This window comes from Calliopsis andreniformis, chromosome 12, assembly GCF_051401765.1.
Source record: "Calliopsis andreniformis isolate RMS-2024a chromosome 12, iyCalAndr_principal, whole genome shotgun sequence".
Taxonomy (NCBI): Eukaryota; Metazoa; Arthropoda; class Insecta; order Hymenoptera; family Andrenidae; genus Calliopsis; species Calliopsis andreniformis.
This window is the reverse complement of record NC_135073.1, coordinates 16,609,175-16,628,427: the sequence shown is the minus strand read 5'-3', so window position 1 is coordinate 16,628,427 and position 19,253 is coordinate 16,609,175. Positions and strand designations below refer to the sequence as shown.

The 19,253-nt window shown below is 41.6% G+C and overlaps 1 protein-coding gene across 5 annotated transcripts in view; it reads right to left on the bottom strand.

The window, feature by feature from the left end:
• Window positions 1-361: 361 nt before the first annotated feature.
• Window positions 362-19,253, bottom strand: part of Tm1 (tropomyosin 1) — a 28,466-nt gene continuing 9,574 nt past the window's right edge. For 3 of the 5 annotated variants that reach the window (XM_076388899.1, XM_076388900.1, XM_076388897.1), the window contains 7 exons: window positions 15,411-15,544; window positions 12,857-12,974; window positions 9,068-9,138; window positions 7,652-7,727; window positions 7,017-7,079; window positions 5,901-5,970; window positions 362-636 (listed from right to left, as the gene is read on the bottom strand). In XM_076388899.1, coding sequence (XP_076245014.1) covers window positions 551-636; window positions 5,901-5,970; window positions 7,017-7,079; window positions 7,652-7,727; window positions 9,068-9,138; window positions 12,857-12,974; window positions 15,411-15,544 — 618 coding nt within the window. In that variant the 3' untranslated portion in view covers window positions 362-550. Of the gene's footprint in view, window positions 637-1,083; window positions 1,271-5,900; window positions 5,971-7,016; window positions 7,080-7,651; window positions 7,728-9,067; window positions 9,139-12,856; window positions 12,975-15,410; window positions 15,545-19,253 lie in introns of all 5 variants that reach the window. The other 2 variants (XM_076388901.1, XM_076388898.1) reach the window with 1 other exon arrangement.

Below are 19,253 nucleotides of genomic sequence, written 5' to 3'. Positions count from 1 at the left end.
ACGGTTCCGATGAAACATTGTCTCTAGGTAATGCCTGCAGTCGTCGACGCATAGTCTTTCGCACAGATAAAGGGCGAAACTTTCCGGGGCTCGATCTTTATTCGGGTTTCGAAGAATCGACGTTGCGTTTCGTTTGCCCTTGACGAAAAATCGCGCGACGAAGATGTGTACTTACCGAGGACGTTCGTCGCGGAACATGGAGAGAATTAATCATGAATAATAAATATACAAACTGTGATTCGACTACGATTCTAGATCGGAGGGAATCATTGATTAATAAAAAAAAAAAAAAAAGAGAAGAGAGGAACATCCTGAGAATGCACAATGGTGTCGTCGATAAATAAAAAAAGAGAACCGGAAGTGGAGAACGCGGAACGTATTTTTTATAACGCAGTGAATTTTTTTTAGTTACAATAACAAAGAGTTACACGTAAGCAGGTTGGCCGGTTTGGTAATGTGACCATGATCGCATCCGGTCGTCTTCCTTGGTGCAACTTGGCGGCCAATAATTTTGACAAGCCGATGGACACGTTCGATCGCCGATTATCAATTAATTCTTCTCGATCAACTCGGTGAAAGTAAGGTCCAGGTCGTCGCAGATGTATTTGTACTTTTCTTTCTCGTGTACGAGCTCGTCTGAAAGGAAAGGTAATGTTCGTTAAAAGCTCAAAATACAGTAAATAAGATAACAATATCCCAATATACTTTACATTTAAACTTGACATAAAATAATTTTCAAATATCCTAAAAATTTGTAAAAATAATCGCACGATGACGATGGAAATATTGCTTTCAGACTTTTTGCCTTTTAATTCTCAAGAAATTATTTTATACGATGTTGCAGTATTTAATATTGTTTTCGAAATTCAAGGCAAAGAGTCGAAACGCAAAACGCAAGAATGATTCTTACTAAGGGTATTGGAAGAAATTTATCTCGATATCTTAGAGCATCTATGATAACGAGGCTTATCAGTTCCGTGACAGCCAGCGATAAGAAGTCGCGGATAAAGCTGTCCTGTCGAGTTAGAGAGAAGCTTCCGGTCGTTAGCAGCAAATGGGTTAAAAAGCTCGCAAGTAACTTACGGATTACGTGTTAAGAGCAAGCGAGATTGTGAGAAAGGTAGATGTATATTTTGACGGTATGATATTTTTTGGTCGAAGCGTTAAGAGGGTTGGTTAGTGGCTCGTTAGACGCCATAGAGCTCCATGAATGCTTGATCCAAGCCGTCTCCGATCTCCTTGTATTTCTCCTTCTCAACCACCATTTCATCTGCAAGCATTGGCAATGTTATTCAAAGCGTTCTTTTTGTTAGACTGCTCCAGAGTCGTGTCTGTAGAGGTGGGAAGAAAGTTGAAAAGTTCTTTCGAGCTCTAATGTTGAATTAAGCCGCTTAGGTTGATAAGCGTTGCTTTATGAGCAGGAAAGGGAACTTGGAGTGGAGCCCCTGAACTGGGGGGTCGATGGAAGAGGAAGAATTATAGAGATGAATGAAAAGTGCTTGCTGTCTCGAGGAAGCGGATGCAAATGCTATGTAAAATAAATTGTTAACTATGTATCTGGATCTATGTCGTGTAATTCTTAAACTATTAGCTACTTGTTCTGCATGAGACAGGCCATATCCAAGTACCTATTCTCTAAGGAGCAGAAGCTTAAACACTGCCCCTAGCTAATCACTATTTATCTTCTATTATCTAATCACAGGCTAAGTTCCTTTAACCCAGAATACTTCCTCCCTCAAGGTCCTTCCTCTATCTCCATAATGTTCATTTGTAACCCTGATAACCCTGAGGAAGGGGTTGTTAACATTGTCATACAATATGCAAAGGATTATCCTATCTTTAGAAAACACGGAGATATTTATCCTCGTGTAAACACAGCAATACAAGGATCGAAGAGCAAAGTAGGGGAAGTGGGAAGGGTCATGCGAGGGCATCGGACGAGGGGGCTTCTGTATAAATAGCAAAAAAGAACAAACGAGTTTACTCACCGTTGTTTCTTCGATACGTACCGCAGCGGTCCCTTCTCTCGTAGTGTGTGGCATGCAACAACTACACACACGGCTCTCTAACACAACGATCAGCGTGTTATCATCGCGCTGTACACGATAGATCGATTGGTTGTTAACGATTCGGGGTTAACTATTAGTATAATTGGAGAACACAACAACAAACAGCAAAAAAACAACAAACGACACACTGGTTTTTTTTCAAAATTAAAATATATATTATAAACAGTTTTATAATAATAGCAATATATATAATAATCATTATCATTACAATGATATTAGTGTTATTATCGATCCGTATTCGTTTTTTTCTTGAATTAATATTAAGTAAATTAATAAACTAAAACTCTCGTGAACTCAAGTATCTGCGTTTCCTTTTTCCTCTCTTTCTCTATCTCGTCGATATTCCTCTTTCACGGGGGAAAAACGGGAATAACAAAAATTCATTATTGTTCATTAACGGCCAGGACGCGTGGAAATATATCGTAATTATTGTGCTTTCTTCGTTATACGATCGACATACTCTCTTCGGGTGACTTTCTGAGATCTCCCGCGACCGCTGTCGCGAGCCAGGGGTTTCGACAGAGATTTTCACGCGATTCTCGAATCCATCTAAATGAAAAAAAAAACTTCGAACAAAAAGAAGTGCACGATATTAGCTTGAAGGATCTATCGGGTTAGATATTGCACAGAATGTGTGTAGCAAACCTAGGCTCACCTCGAAAAGGCACCCGAGAAGACTTCGCTGCAGGAAAATATCGCTACGACGATAATCGAAGGGGTGCTAAACATTACGAGGGCAGTTTTCGACGATACCCCTTCGAGAAGCGACTGTTTCTTCGCAAATGACAAAGAGGAGAAAAGTTTCGCGCGAAATCGCCGACCCTCTCTGTGAAACGGGAGTCGAAGGTGGCGGTAGCGATAGGAATGATGCTAATTAACAGTAGCAGTAATGAATAATACAAGTACGCGTCGCGAAGTGGAACTTGCGCCCCTTTCTTTTCTCTTTCTTTCAGTCTGCGCGTGTGTCTGTGTACCTCTAGGCTTCGACTCAGCCAGGATCGTCGTTCGAATGAGAAATATGTACAGGCACGATCGGCGAAAGTCCAGCGGCCTAGCGTCAGCGAGAAGAATCGCAAGATCTAAGCTACTCGCTACATCTAACGATTTGGCCGCGTTCATTCTATGCAAATTGTCACCCTTGCACTTCAGTTATATCTCCACTGAAACAATGAGGAGCTTTTTACTACTATTCCATGTATCTTGTAAAAGTCGCCTGTTGTTGCTGAATGTTTCTCCAGGTTTCTTCGTGTTTCTGTTGTCAGCAACAAATGTCGCCTTTAAACCGAAGGGAAACCCAGTATTTTTTTGGAAAACACAGTAACAAAAGGCGATAAAGTGTTCCTTCTTGTTACTTCAGTGGAGACACAGCTAAGACTTCGTAGAGGGTCTTCCTACTGCAGGAATTAGCATAGAAATATATAAAACTTCATCCGAGTAGAATGGCTCGTTCCTATAGCTAATCAATATCATTGATAAAACTTCATCTTGGATTTTAGGTCGCAAGCTAAGCTCTACGTTCACCTATCTACTTCATTCGATCATAGGAATCGTGGAATGCTCGAGGATCAGTTTGATCTTGGAATGTAGCTTCCTACTTAGAATTGCTGGCAGTGAACATTTGTAAAAAATCGTTCATGATTATCACAAATCACAGAATAAATGTGGAAGAAAGAAGATTCCTTCTCGCGGGCGCTGAGCCAATGGGACGTGGAATGTGGGCGACGAAAAGCAAACTGAGGCATTTATGCTTCTCTTGTTTCGATCAAGGAACCCGCGACGCGGCACTACATCGAGAAAAAACTTGCTCCTCGGCTCGAATCGATCAAGTATTCTTCGCCAAAGGTGCGTTCTTGTGCGTGGCATTGAAGTCTCTCAGATTGAATATGTCTAAGGTTCACTGAAGCTCATTGACGAGTCGGTTCAGAAGAATCAGTAAAGAAAAAAAAAATGAAATTCTTCGCGTAATCGAAATTACGACACCCGATTGCGAACGCAGCGATTGGGAATACTTAACAGAGTCGATTGCAAAGTCCTTTTCCGATGCAATCTACAATCGATCGCCCCTTAGTCTGTCTCGCAACAGTCACTTAATCATTTCTTCCCTCTCCGCTCCGATCTTCGCGGTTCGTGATAATTTGTGCACACAGTTAGTCTCAGAATCTGAAGCCACTCGGATTAAACGCGTTCGAGATGTTAATTGCCGTGAATTGAATGAGAAGCTCGAGGGAATTGTATTGGGAATGGGAAAGACACGCTGCGACACACGAAACTTGAACGCAAAAGAAAAAGAAAAAAAAATGGAAGGCCAAGGGGAAATGGACCTCGAGTCCCTTTGACAAACCGCACCCTACCTCTGCTCTGCCTAGCTTTCTTGGTTCTCTTTTCTCGAATCCTCTCCGTTTTCGATCCGTCATCATCTCTCTCTCTCCCGCGCGCAAAACACACAGCATGCAACGAACACACGCACACGAGCATACACACGGAGTAGAAGCGCGCGATCGGCGCATTGTTGATGGGCGTACAATGGGGAGATGTGAGTCTAGTCTAAAAGAGACCGCGTATGTGGTTTTCCTTAGTGTCCGTAAATGTTAATGGGGGTGGTGCACCACACACAAAAGCGCTCGCGCCGCACAGCGTGTTTTGAGTGTTTCTCGAATCGCCTATCTATGTCTCTCCCTCCCTCTCACGGCGATTGGTTTCGTTCGTGTTCTCTGTCTTTTCTTTTTGTCTTTTATGGTTTTCTCTCGCTCCCGAAAACGTGTCTAAGGAATTGTCTGTGTGTGTGTTGTTTCATCAATAGTTCTCTGTTCGTCTATTCTGCCGCCGCGAGACACACGATCTACATGTTCTGGATGTCATGCAGGGTGGCTTCCATCTCCTCCTGGAGCAATTTGTTTCTCTCTCTCTCGGCGGCAAGGTCGTCTGGAAAGATTACTGGTTAGAGGGAGATCACAACGCACACGCAAGCCACAGAGCAAAACTGCAGTTGGCGGTTAGAGAACGGGATGAATATGCACACGTCACGCGCGACCACACGAGTGCAGAGTTCTGCGCTGAGGTCGTTGTTTACTGTTTCACACCCTTCTGTCGGCTTACAGGATTCGGGTGCTTCCTTTGCGAAGCGACAGGGATGACGGGGTAAATAGAAGCAGAATCAGGCGATCGGGTGTGGAGGAGAACCCTCATTTCTTGGGTGTCAGGGAATCGTTCTGTCTATAGAGCCGCCAGACAGTCGATAGATTCTTTTTCTTTAATCGAGAAGAGACTTGGAGGCAGAACCACGATTTTTTAATGAATTCCTGTGGAAATTGGGAGAGCAGACTCTAATTTTTTATGTGAATGCTGTATCTTTATATTTAAAGGGTAGTGGAAGAAGATTTTTATCGTCAGTATGGTCACAATTTATTGAAAAATCGTGCTCTCAACCCTCAGTCTCTTTTCGAAGGTTTAATGCAATTTTGGGATACAAGATTAGTCGAGATTTGGTTTAAAGAAATTTTCTGCGAATTTGGAAAGTGTCAGTGAATATTCATGAATCCCTATTCAATTATTCTAATTGTGATATAGTTTTGGTATAGCCTGAGTTCTCATATTCTGCTCCCTTCAATTTTCTACTCTCAATTTGCAGTTCTCTCTCTCTTTCTTAGTGTAATTCAAAGAACTTAGTATAACTTAAAGACTAATGCTAGGAAATTCAATTAAAATAGTTTCTACGCTATCATCGAATTGAAAGGAAACCTGTAATGGCTATCTAAGAAAGTAAAAGTTTCCATAAGAAAAATTCTAAAGAATGATATGTAAAATGAAAGGAAAGGTGTGATGAATACGCACCTTCGAGCCTGTCGACCTCCTTCTGGAGTTTCTGCACGGATCTTTCTGCGAACTCGGCACGAGCTTCAGCCTATAGTAACAGGAACAACAGGTGAGTACATGTGACATTGTCACTTTTCCGTGATTTGTCGTCGATTTTAAAATTCTGGTGCGATTACGTCTAAAAAAGTCCTCATGCATACGTTGGTAACAATGTACAAATCGTATTACGCATATGTAAATCACATTTTTTCTTTAAATGCACATGAGAATATAATAAAATCGAAGACTTCTGATTGATATTTTTTTAAAAAATCGACGGATTTACAGTAAACTCATTATATATTATTTATTAGTAAAATTGCACTCCATGCTCCAAGTTTTATTTCTGTTCAATAAATTTGTGAATCATGTTAGTTAATTTTACAAGACTTTTAATATCACATAATTGACATTATTCCAGTTTTTTATATGAAACACTGAATTCTAATATTCGTACCTTGTAAACTCAGATGATATCAATACCTTTTTATCTTTCGCTAAATATTAATAATTGTAATTAAATGTAATTACGAATAATTGCTCTAATAATTAATTTACTTCTTTTTACTACTTATGCGTAATATGTAAAATATCGGTACGTGATTGGAGAATGTGAAAGATGTGCAAAATGAAGGGAAACTTTGTATATACAAATGTTGAAGTAGCTATCTACAAGAGTTGAACTACTTGAGGATGAAATCACATTAAACAAAAATCTAACTTCATCTGATAATGAGAATGAATCGATCTTTCCTAATTTTTTATACTCGCGAATAAGAAACTTCCAGTTTCAGTTTCAATTTAGCTCTACTTACCTCTTTCAATTGACTATCCAGTATCTTCACCTGGCCCACGAATGTCTCCTCTCTTTGCGTCGCCTATTTTTAGTCAAGCGTAAAAAAAAGACAAAAAACAGCCACACGTTAGGGTTGAAAAAACAAAAAAAAAAGATGAAAAAGAAAATAGCTATTCTTCATGGAAAAAAGCGCATACGAAGGGTGTAAACTAGTTAATGGTTTAGTGAAACGATTATCTCGCGACGACAAATCACACTTGACAAAATAAGATGCAGAACACTCTTCAAAGGATCTGTACCTCCTTTAGACGAGTGGTAAGAGTCTTAATTTGGTTCTTGTACTCCTCCTCGCGCTGGTTGGCCTATGTACAGTAACGTGAGCATTATGAATCTCGAACAATACTTTCTTTGCACCGACTGTATCTAAATCTACTTGCACGACGTGCTATTTTCGCGATTCGTTTCATCTACTCTATCTTTCGCGGAGGATGCTATGACGCATCAGAAACCTCTACGTTATTACAAACAAACTCGTGTCCAAGAATTTCAGCTACCGTGAAAAGTTACACGCCAGCGCTCACACGCAATTTGTACTTTTCCTTCGTTATTTCTTTGTCTGTTATTCCACACCATTTTCGTAGGGTGCAATTTTTCCCGAGGCAGAGGTTTCGTGCCACGAGTGGGAATGAAGAGAGACTTAATGAGCGTAAATTACGAAGCGAATTGTTCTAGGAAATGACTTCTACCGCGAATATTGAGAGGTTCCATGTACGGTTAAGTATTTGGCTATAACTCGCGATAGAGTGTATGTTCACATTGGCTACTTATTTAAAGATATAACAAAAATCGTATGAGAGACTGGAACCTCTTCAAAATGAATTTCAAAGGAAGAGAAAGTGAATAGATATTGTACTGCAGATTGATTGGTACTTACCTTCTCCTCAGAGACCTCGAGGGACTTCAGGTTGTTGCCAACTACGCGCAGCTCCTCTTCCAGCTCGACGATCTTCCTGCAAAATGAATTGCGGATTACAAAAGTAGCCTCGACCACCCATTCGATTCCTACCTGAGCGTCTTTTCTTCCGTTTGGATGAACACTTGGTCGTTTCGTTTTTCATTCTAATCTTTGGGGCATTTTCTTGTACAGGAGGCTTCAAAATACGTAGCAGGAGAAAGGAAGGATCTCTGAGGGACAAGGTTTGAAATTCTTTTTGAGGAAGAAGTAGGATTCTGTTTTTGTACAGGGTGTTCCAAAGCAGGTGACGATTCTGAAATTGTCACACGTATTTTCGAACACTCTGTTCATGCTGTACTATATGTTTTGAAACACTCTGTACGAGAAGATACTTCAATCTTTATGCAGAAAAAGTGCAAAACAATTATAATGATAATTAATGATTACTCACGGAGGAGTTCCATGAATTATTAATGGTACTTTTCTTGTAATTACTAGTTTCTTATCGACCAGTGTTCACCCACGTCAAACAAGCGTCTGTGTAGACTCTACACTGTAGAGTTTAAGAAGAAGGAGAGTAACAACAAAGCATGCGCAAACTGAACAACCTACCCTTCCGAAAGTTCCGCCTTCTCCTCGGCACGCTCGAGATCCTGCTCCATCATGACTAGTTTTCTGGCGACCTGTGATCAACAGCCACACGTGTCATGCGAAAAGAAGCAAGGGTACAACTTAAAAAAATAATAAATAAACAAAAGAAATATACAACATAAAAAGTGTATTAATGCATGCAAGGGTTGGTCTGCATCTCCATCACCCATGGCTCTGCTGGTCCGCTGCGTGGATTTAAAATACTCTAAATTAAAGGACCCTAACATCTATACAGTTATGTACACGAGTGCAGGAGAATGTTTTCAGAAAAAATTACTTCTATCTTCTCCTATGTCTCAAAAATTGCAAAAAGCCACTTCACTTGAATTCCATTCTCTTGCACGTAAAAAGCAAAGCGAAGTCTTCATCAGGATAACTCACTGTCAAATACAGATTCTTCTGAATCCAACTTCCCTTCGCAGAAAAGAAACATTTCCATAAAAATATCGATCAGGTGCCAAATGGTATCGAACCAAAAGAGGGCTTCGTTAGCACAAGAAACGAAGGGGATTAAATTCGCAAAAGAAAAAGAACGCATACAAGTTTCAGCCACTCTCACACGTGGGTCGTTATCATCACCCGCAGAGAGGAAGGGTGGAAAGAGGTGCGACGCGTCGTCTGAAGACGCGACGCGGTACTCGAGCAAGCGCGACGAAACAAGGTGGGAAGGAAGAAACTCCTGCAGCCGAGCGGGCACAAAAAGCGCAAAACGAACTGTTTTTTCAGTTAAAAACGGATGCTTACGACTCTCCGGCCTCGGCACGTTCCTCGGCACGTTCTAGATCGGCCTCAACCATGGCCAATTTACGGGCGACCTGTATAAACGACACATACACACGGTTTCTCCTTATGTTCCGTTTTCTCTCTCTCTCTCCTCGTCACCCTAGCTCTTTCCTTCTCCTAGGTTGTCTCTCGGCTCGGCATCTGGGCCAAGATCGACGATTTCGCGCCGATCTTGCCACCATCCGCGGCCAAGATCACCGATTCCTCGATGTCACTCCGCGACTGGAAGAGTTCTCCGCCCTCCTCGGCCGCATTCCCGATCCATACGCGGCGTAGTCGACTGACTAGTCGATTCGAGTTTTTCCACGCGTGTCGAGGCACCTTTGCCAAGTTCATGGCACTTCCGAGTGGGAGGAGTGATTTCAAAATTATGAGGGATTTTACAGTGGGACCTCGATTAACCGATTTAACTCTTGAGATACTAAAACCAACGCCAGCGATTTCAAATTTTCAAATATTCAAATTCAAATTTTCAAATATTTAAATTCAAATTTTCAAATTTTCAAAAATTCAAATTCAAATTTTCAAATATTTAAATTCAAATTTTCAATTTTTAAAATTTGTTTACTCGATTTTTGGATTTAGTAGACAAGACTGCGAATAATATGAGATCTGGTTTATCAAGATTCTACTGTACTGAATTTGTAACTGCCTTAGAGCAATGTCTTCAAAGCAACGCCTTGTCTAGCTCGGTGCTAAGCAATGTAGTATCATCTGTTAAGTGATAGTTATTACCCCGTGGCACCGATCGGACCAAACGTTGAGGCACTCTTCTAACAGTAACTCGACACTGCCCACACCAAGCGCAACTTGTCAACAAATATCGCTCCTTGATTCTAAGAAAAGATATAGCAAAAATTCATACAACTTTCAATGTCTCATATTCCATATTATATCTCTCAACTTTAAGTTACTCGGTCGCGCTCGGTTAAGGGGTTAATAGTATTCAAATATTGAACCAGTGGAACGCTAACCGCGAAACGTGCTTTGTTAAACCACTCCGTTTACTCAGTCGCCAGGAAACGGGCCAAAGGTGCCTCCAACTCAGCGATAACGTTCGAGCTCGGACTTTAAAACATTAAATCGATTGAAAGCCGAACGAACCGATTCGAAGCGGATTGTTTTGCGTCTCTGGAGACAACAGAGCGAGATGGGATTCAAGGCTGGCTCGCGAATCGCGAAACCTGGCGAACACAGCCGGTCAGATAAGGTTTATCGGGACGTTCTTCCAGACGTGGAGCGCCTCTCGTAAAGAGGACCGAGGAGATAAGAAAGAAGCGGTGAAGCTCCGATCTCGGAGCTAGAGCAGGATCGGGAATCGGTCGTGCAACGACCGAGGCCACCGTAGAAAAATCACCCAAGGAATTCACGTCGTCCTCGAAATCAATGGCGAAACGGTCGCTGGACGAGCGCCGCGCCAATGGAATGCCCCTTTCGTTTGTCTACGGCGACCTTTCCTTCCACGCGAGCAGTCAACCTCTCCTGAACGAGAGGTCAAGCGTGACGCAACCCCGTCGGAAAAACGGCACCCCTATGGAGTCATTTAAATAGATATTAAATAGAAGCAGGTTCATAGCATTTCTAATTTATTCTAATTTGGAAGAAATTATTGAGTCGAAAGTGCAATAGATTTTCAGAGTTCCAAGGTAGCTTGGTCAAGGCTACTAATATTCTAATAATTTCTTCTGCTTCAGAATATTGCAAGATTGTGAACCCATCTCAGAGTCTTATAGACACTGAGAGGACCATTTTCATCAACAAGCTATCTCGATGATGTAACGCAAGTGAATTTGCCCATCCGACGATTTGCGTAACACGCTCACACATCTCGGGGAACAGGAGGTCGACGATAAGCGATTATTGAATCGAGACAGAAAAAAAGAAAGGTATCGTCACACACGGATGCTGTTATGCCTCGTCTCTGGTGGTCCGAGCATCTGCAATTGTAATTATTATGCGGGTTAGATCGTTAAGAAAAGCGAACAGGACTCTGAGGATACACTGCAATTAAACATTAACCAAGAACACACAGGATTAGTCTCGTGCCTACTGATTAATTAGAAAACGCTCTAACGATAGGTGAGAGCGTGCTAATTACTGGAGATAGAGTACGTCGAAGTTACAATGATCCTCGAATTCGTAGAATTATTAGAAAACTATTGTGAGGGTACTCATTCAATGAGAAACATCTAGTACAGGATTTCTCAACGAGGATCATATGGCCCTCTAGGGTCCTGGTACCGAATTTTCAGGCCCAAGTGAAGGAAAGGAAGGTGGGAACAAGAGAAAAAATGGACATACGAAAGAAAGAAAACGGGGGACCATAAAGAACAGAGCCACAAGCTAAAAAAGGTTGAGAAACCCTAGCCTAGCAGCACGATACACTCAACAGTTCAGTTTTCACATAGCAGAACTTTCTTTGCCCGTCTAATGCTGTCAAGTGTATTAATATCACGTGCACAGCAGTCATAATTCGTTCGTGCTTGTAATTGCCTTTCCGTAACACGTCCAGCTTAAAAAAATCCAGCGCTACGCCGCGAGGCGGATCAGTGGAAATGAAACACCTTCTCACTGTGAAAACTGAAGTCACGTTCGAGCGAGTAAACTCGTATTTCGGATCGAAACGCGCAGTGAGCGTGAACAATGCGGCTAAATCTAGCTGTCAGGTCGCAGGAAAATTTCCAAAGCTAATCTTGCTGGACTAACGTGATACTGAAAGTCTACTAGTTTCGCAATCCTTGTAACTTCGGCGCAGGGTACGCGACAGCACCTACCATATCGGATGGATTTGCGCTGAGAGGTTTTCGGAGCCGCGAGCGCGTTCCGAAACTCCAGGCAAAGCGAAAAGGGAGTCTTTGGACAAAAGCAGCACCATTATTGCCACGAGACCGAGGAAAGCCACGGTCTCGTTCCTTATCACAACGACACAGGATTAACCAGGCCAGTTTCCGGTAAGACAAACCGAACCCGCGGACCAACATCCACGATAATACCGATAAACGAGAGACGATTTTCTACGCGGTTAGGAGCTTCCTTGAGCACTATCGAGTTAACTAAATTTTTATCTAATTTCCCCTCTTTTTTAATGAAACTGGCACTTGAGAAACTTATTTCTTTTCCTCTTTCGCTACTTGCTCCAACAACACTTGGAAATCACAGATAATTAAGGTTCTACGGTTAAGTCGCGCTCGAAACACGTGACACTGATATATTCGTGCGCGTGCATCACCACTCTGCTTCTATATATTTTTTTACTTTTCCCCCTTATTCCCGAATTCGAGCGGATCGAACACTTGCACTTGTTACCCGTTGATCGATCAGTCGTCTCACTTGCCCGACGAAATCACAGACGATCGATACTCACGAATTTCATTTACTAAAACATTCTCTCCTCTTTTTATGTCACTTTTTTCGTCCGACCGAAACGATGTGGACGTTATATCCTTCTTTCAGTGGACTCTTACGAACGATTTCTCTTTCTTTTAGTTGATTAAAGGGATATTAGTATCATCGACACGTTATTCGTCGGTTTCCTCGCGCTTTTCGATCGACCGAGACGCGTGCGATTCGGTACGATTGATTTATACACGGCCACGGTGGTTTCGAGCACACAGAGAGAAGACAGAGAGTTACGGGGTTAGGCACTATCTCGACTATCAACTAGGAACCATCATCATGATCATCGTTATTTTTATCATTATTATCATTGTCACTGCAGCCAGCACGCTCGACAGTCGTGGGCTCGCGAACCTCATCGTATTTCTTGTCGGCCTCTTCAGCAAGGAACCTGGCCTCCTTCAGCTGATTTTCGAGGGCGTCCATGCGCTCTTCATCGGCCAAGCTGCGATTCTCGAGAATCTTGCGGGCTCTTTAATAATTACCACAAAGAATCGGGATTAACATACTTTGCGAAATAAATTAGCTGTAGAGAATGGGGGAATCTTAGATTATTTTCCTGGCGAATTGGTCGCGGCTCTGGTTCCCTGCTATCTGCACCTGTTCCTGAAAGGATTTGTCTTCGAGAGCGAGTTAGTGGACAGTCTTGATGAATAGAAATTAAGGCTTGAAGTTTCATCTGATGCCATCAAATTATTCCAGAGAATTTCTCTTTAGAGTTTCTTAAACTTATGTGAAGTGAATTGGATTGGAATCAGTTAGATTAATTAGACAATTTCACTTTGGGAAAGATCTTTTCATCTACTTTCCTAATGCAGAATTGGGTAGATCTTGAAAGCTGATTCTAGACTGCTGCTTGTAAATTGTTTACTTTGGTTCACCAGGACATTCACTGTCTCGCTCTCACAGGATACATTTTTGCAGAAAAGTGTTCAGTTTTCGCTGGTACTTGACCCACCTCCTCGTATTTCTTATCCGCCTCCTCGGCAATCAGTTTAGCTTGTGCTAGCTGCTGCTCCAACAAGGATACCCGGTCATCCTCCATATTGGTACGGTTTTCGAGTGCCTTGCGTATCCTAGCGATCGATTATCATTCTATTTTTAGCATCTATTTATCGCCGTTGAAAGAAAGATCATTGTCATACAGAAAAGAGTCCCTTATGACTTTATCGAATGGCTCTTCAGTTCTTATCGGATACGAATTACATTAGCAGATGTTAACCATGAGAATTTGGAAACAATATAGATTTATTAATGATAAGGGGATAATCTCTCTTGTGAAGGGCTTAAACGACCTTCCACTTCAAAGCTATGAATCATTTTAGAAAGATTTTATCGCCTATTTATTTTCAGATAATTTATGATGCATCGAATTACTTCTTTAGGGTATAAAATGTCGAAAATATATTACTGTTGGTCTCAAATCCACGAATCTCTTGTTATCATGTTGTTGGTTTGCAACAAGAAAACCGCAAACTCGTCACTACGTTATCAACCGCGATAAATCGTCTATTACTTTCTTATACGTGGGAATACAGATTTAAAATGGATTCAGTCATCGATCTTTAGATTTAGGGTTTCGACCATCGATAACTCTTATCAAAGTAAGCAACAATCGAGAAGAAAATAATAATAAATTAACCTCTGGAGTTCTTTCAACGTCGAAATGTTAGTTCTACCGATGACAATACATGATGTCAACTAAAACTCGAGCTAAAGAACGTCTATGTCTGTATAAACTTGACTAATTAATACAAAAAGTAATTGATATCCATGACGAATCGTAATTGAAATAAAAAGCTCCTCCTCGTAATTTCTATAATCAGCTGATTAAGCAATATTGAATTTAACGCTTAGGCAGTGTCTAATTGCGTCATTTTCTAATTAAACACCCACTTTGCAGCGTAATGGAAACGCGATGTTCGTGAAATCGCAGTAATTGCTACCTATGCTCTCGTTTATCTGTGATTACGCCTATGCGTGCACTCAATTATTAGACGAATATAACTCAGCCAGCTCTATATTTGACGCAATGTTAACCGCGAAAGATTACAATGCAGTATTGTGCATTCGTTTATAAATAGATTAGAACCCAGAACATAGCCTTACGGGAATACTCGCGTTTTTAGCTCGAGTTCTCTGAGCATCTGCTGTTAATTGCAACTTTTTGGGAGTATCCTCGATTTTTTCTTGTTTAAATAAAAGTCAATGTTCTGCTCTGAAGATATTGTTCAAGGAACGTTATCATTATCTATACGATAAACTGCTCGAGCTGGAGATTTATAATAGAAGATAGCAAAAATCTCTGCGATAGTGAAAGCTACTCAAAAACCTTTGAACGTTGTATCTTTAAGAGTATTGAGTAAAAACTGTACGGAATTTTTTCTAATTTACTTCTGATATAAATTAAAAAGTAGTCACCTCAGTATAATCTGTTCCTTTCGCAATAACTTCTGAGAGACCATAGCTCGTCAACAATCTGAACCTACTCTCTGAATGAAAGCTTTAGGAAGACTTTTCTGTTTCATCTCGCAGGGTAGACAACAAAATAAAAATTTCAATATTAAAACCCCGATAAACTTTCGAATCAATCACGCCATAAATGTCGTTCATTCTTACACAATTCTTCGACGTTTTTCAGTCAGTGCGTGAACTTGGGGGCATTGAACAGAACTGTCGATATAAACTTTCACTAACAATGAATCGATAAGTCCCAAGGGGAACAATATTATCTACCCATTGAGTAAAACGATTACTATACTTGACGACGCGAGCGACTCCCTTATAAATATCCATTCGAGCCAGCACTTCGTCTTAACCAGCATTCGAGGGATATTTATAAAAATTACGCTGTCGTTCGATGGTCGTCATCGCGGAGAAAATGATAAGAAACGTGACGTTCGTTTACCGTTCGCTCTCATCTGCGGCCTGCGACGCCTCTGCCAATTTAGCAGTGGCGGTTGCGAGGCGTTCCTCGGATCTCTCGAGGTCCTCCTCCAACAACTGGATACGACGATTCAGAGCGGCTACTTCGGACTCAGCCTGCAATAAAAAAAGAAGATATTAATATCTTGAACAGATACTCTCACCTTGGCTCTATTATTATTTATTACATAACATTTCACACTGAATAAAAATATGCATTCCTATTCATCCTGTCTTAAGTTTTCATTCTAAGTTATATTAGTCGAGAAACAATACTAATTTATCATAAAATAATTCAGTATATCCATAGTTTCGCCACATTACAAAAGAATTATCGTCAAGGAATCTCCCTCTGATGAATTGCAAAGCTGCAATAAATCGTAAAGGAGCGAGGAAAGTAAAGATAAAGAGATAAGGTATCTCTAAGATATGGAGTGGCCTCACGGCTGATCTCTGAAATGATTCACTCATCAGACTCGGCCATTCCACGGTAATCGTGGACTCAAGAATTCGCGAGTCGCGCATTTTCACGGCGAAATGGGAGAAGAGAAAGAGAATCGAACCGTGGAAACGTGCAACACGTGATTGGGATTCGTCGGAAGGGGCTGGTCGCGGAGGACGTCAAGGTCTTCGCTCGATTCGCATATCAATGACCCAGGCGAGCTTCCTTGAGCTCGTGCTCGTTGCATCAACCGATTTAATTGAATGGGTCATGCGAGCGCGTCACCAATTTTCGCAGCATCCGCGCGTTTTGCATACCGACGAAGCTATGAGACAAAAACGGAGTCGCTGGAGAAGCAGACTTCCCAGCACAGGCAAATGCTTGAATTAAAAACTAGTGCCGCAACGTTTCGCGGATCAAACGTCTCGTAAGAAAGCCGATTCTGAATAATCTCGGTTAATCGAATTCATACGGGTTTCTATTCTCCTCTATGACGTGATCCGATGGAAGACTGCTTGCGTTTCCAAGGCAGCTTTCTTTCCTCGAGATAACGAGGATTCGTGATTGTAGCCTTGTGTCGGCTGAGGTAATGGATACTCTCTGATAGAATTTCTATCGAATTTGCATACAGGTTGTCTCTTACATTTTGTAACAGCTTGTTTATCATAAGGCTGAAGAAATTAGTTGTTCACTGATCAATGCGATTAACTCCACTTTCTGAATTTTTTACGATTTTACTGCCAAAGTATTTGACTGATGTTCAACTTTTTACATAAATACTTTTGTTCAGTGGAATTAATCGATTTGGTAAATGACTGGCTCATTCGTGTACGTTATGAATGAAAGGTATAAATATAAGCACATAAATGGGTCAAGAAAGATGGGATTCCGATTGAATGGTTCGGTGATTTAAGTACAGCGAACTCGGAGCCATTAAAAGGCCAACGCTGCGTTACGTCAAACGAAACGAGCCATGCGCCCTTACAAATGTAAATTACTTAACGCTCGATTACGCGTGTATTCGTACAGTAGACGCAATTTGAGGCCCTTGTCCCCGTTACCAGGCAGCTGCACCTGCGACGATTGTGTACAGAGCGGATAAATCCTAATTCATCGTGCACGCATCAGGTCATTACGCGCGCTTTTGTGCACGTGGTGCTGCTTTGCTGACCGATCCGACACGCCTATGCTTCCTCCAACGATGACGCGCGAAAAATAATTGGCAAATGGATCGATTTAAATGGAGCCTAGCTAGCTTCTTTTTTCTAGTTATTTTACTCTGCGAATTAGATATCTAGGTATATTTTTATATACCCAGGAATCTTTAAAAGAGAGTAGCCTTCATCAGAAATTGAATATTAGATAATTCTGTAACTTTTCTGGGTTTCTATGCTTTTGGAGTACTCTACCAGGATACGTCACAATTTTTATAGTAATTTTTATTTTAATTTTTCGTAATTTTCTGTAAGAATACTTTTTTAAAGTAGTCACATGAACTTTGTACTCGGAGGAAACCGACACGCCCACTCACACTGGCGTAGCCGAACAGGTCTCCTCGATAATATCCGCGGTAATGTTGGTAAGTGTGCCAAACTTCCGCCATGGATCACCCTCCGTGGCTTCCACTACCGTTCTGTTCATTCAACGTGATATATGACCATTCTCCATGAATCACAGTCGACCATCCGACAAACCCCATACACCACAAACATTCAATAAAAAATATCAGCTTAAAATACTCATTTACAGGCTGAACCCCCTCTACGCTCATGAAAAGCAACGCTGGAGGGGAAGTAGATCGAGAGGTTTCGATCTAGCAATTTCCATCGGCCTATATCAACGAGCCTAAACGACTGTTCGCGGTCAAGTGCGACGGCTGGTTGTTTGTTAATAAATCGGCTCCCAGGATGGAGACAATCGACGGTCCATTATGTAAACTGTTGAATAGGGAGTCCACGTGCCCATCGTACGAGCCTCGTAGCTTTCACGATTCGCGGTAAATCCATCGGCTGCCAAGGAAATCATTGAACTGGACACACGCGTGTCTCGAATCTGGAGCCGCGAGAGAGAGAGAGCACGAGAGGGGAAACTGTATCGCCGTTTCGATCGAGCCTGGACGAAAGGGAGAAAAAGAGCGAGCGCGGCGGCAGTGCACTTCATTGCTCGATGACAAAAGCTTGTTAGTGAAGCTCGAGCGAGCTTCCATCCGCTGGCCTTTTAGGACACGCGCGCCATAAAGTGCACGCTGGATATGTTGACATTTTTTTGGAACGTAGCCAAGGTTAATCCCTAATGGCGTAATCGGAAGGAATATAGCCTTTGTTCTTATTCCTTTTCTTGCCTATGCCTTCGTTTCCTGCATTCAGAGGCCTGGCCTTTGATAACTGTTCAATAAAACGAGTTCCGAGGCGTACAGGTTGTACCAAAGTACGTGCTCCGATTCAGAAGTGGCTCTCCCGGGGAAAGAACGTATTGGATGTGTAAAACGAGGCTCGTTCATGTTGGTGCGAGGCTTTTGGAAAGGTAAAAAGGGGAGAGAGCGAGAGGTTTCGGTCAGATTGTTTTCTTACATCGAGGAACACGATTCTGAGAAATGTTTGTAAACTAGTATAGTGACTGGAACCTCTTTCGGTTACTTCTTTAATCGATAATTTTGCGCGGTATTGTCACCGTAGACGACAGGATATCGAAGTTTACGAGAGGTTTCCTCGGTTAAAAAGGTCGCCAGGGCGGAAATAAATTTGCTCGCTTTAAACGAGGTAAATGTCACTTATGCAGGGAGCAAGATTGTTGAAAATAGTCTGAATACTTTTAACTGCATAGGCACTAGTGAATCATTGGGTATTGTTACTTAATTAGTGAATTCACTTCAAACTACTTGAAGTATCCTTTATTCAGAGTCACTGCTATTCGATATTAATCATCATAATAATACAGTAGAATATTAATGAGTAAAAATTGAAGTATGGTGTAGTAGCAGAGGTTCTGCTGTACGCAATGTGATATACTTTGATTATATCATAGTCGACTAATCGAGGCCTCGACTTGTTTCGATAAAATATGCTCGAGTTCTCGGTCACTTTTAACGACCACTGTGCTGCACTGCAGCACCTTCCCTCCCAGCTTTTGGTAGAGGGAAAAACGAATAGAAATGGTTGGATTATGGAGCAAGTTCGTTAAACACAATTCATACCAAGAATACTCTCTCATACCTGGGAAATTCTAACTGTGAATGTTTCTCATTCAACTGACTGTTTGTCAGGATTCAATACTCGAGGTATTACACAATGACGACCTTATCTAAATAAGTCCCAGAACATTACATTCGCTACAAACTTCTCGCCATTACGAAGACACGATTATCTCTCGTGATACCACTGATTG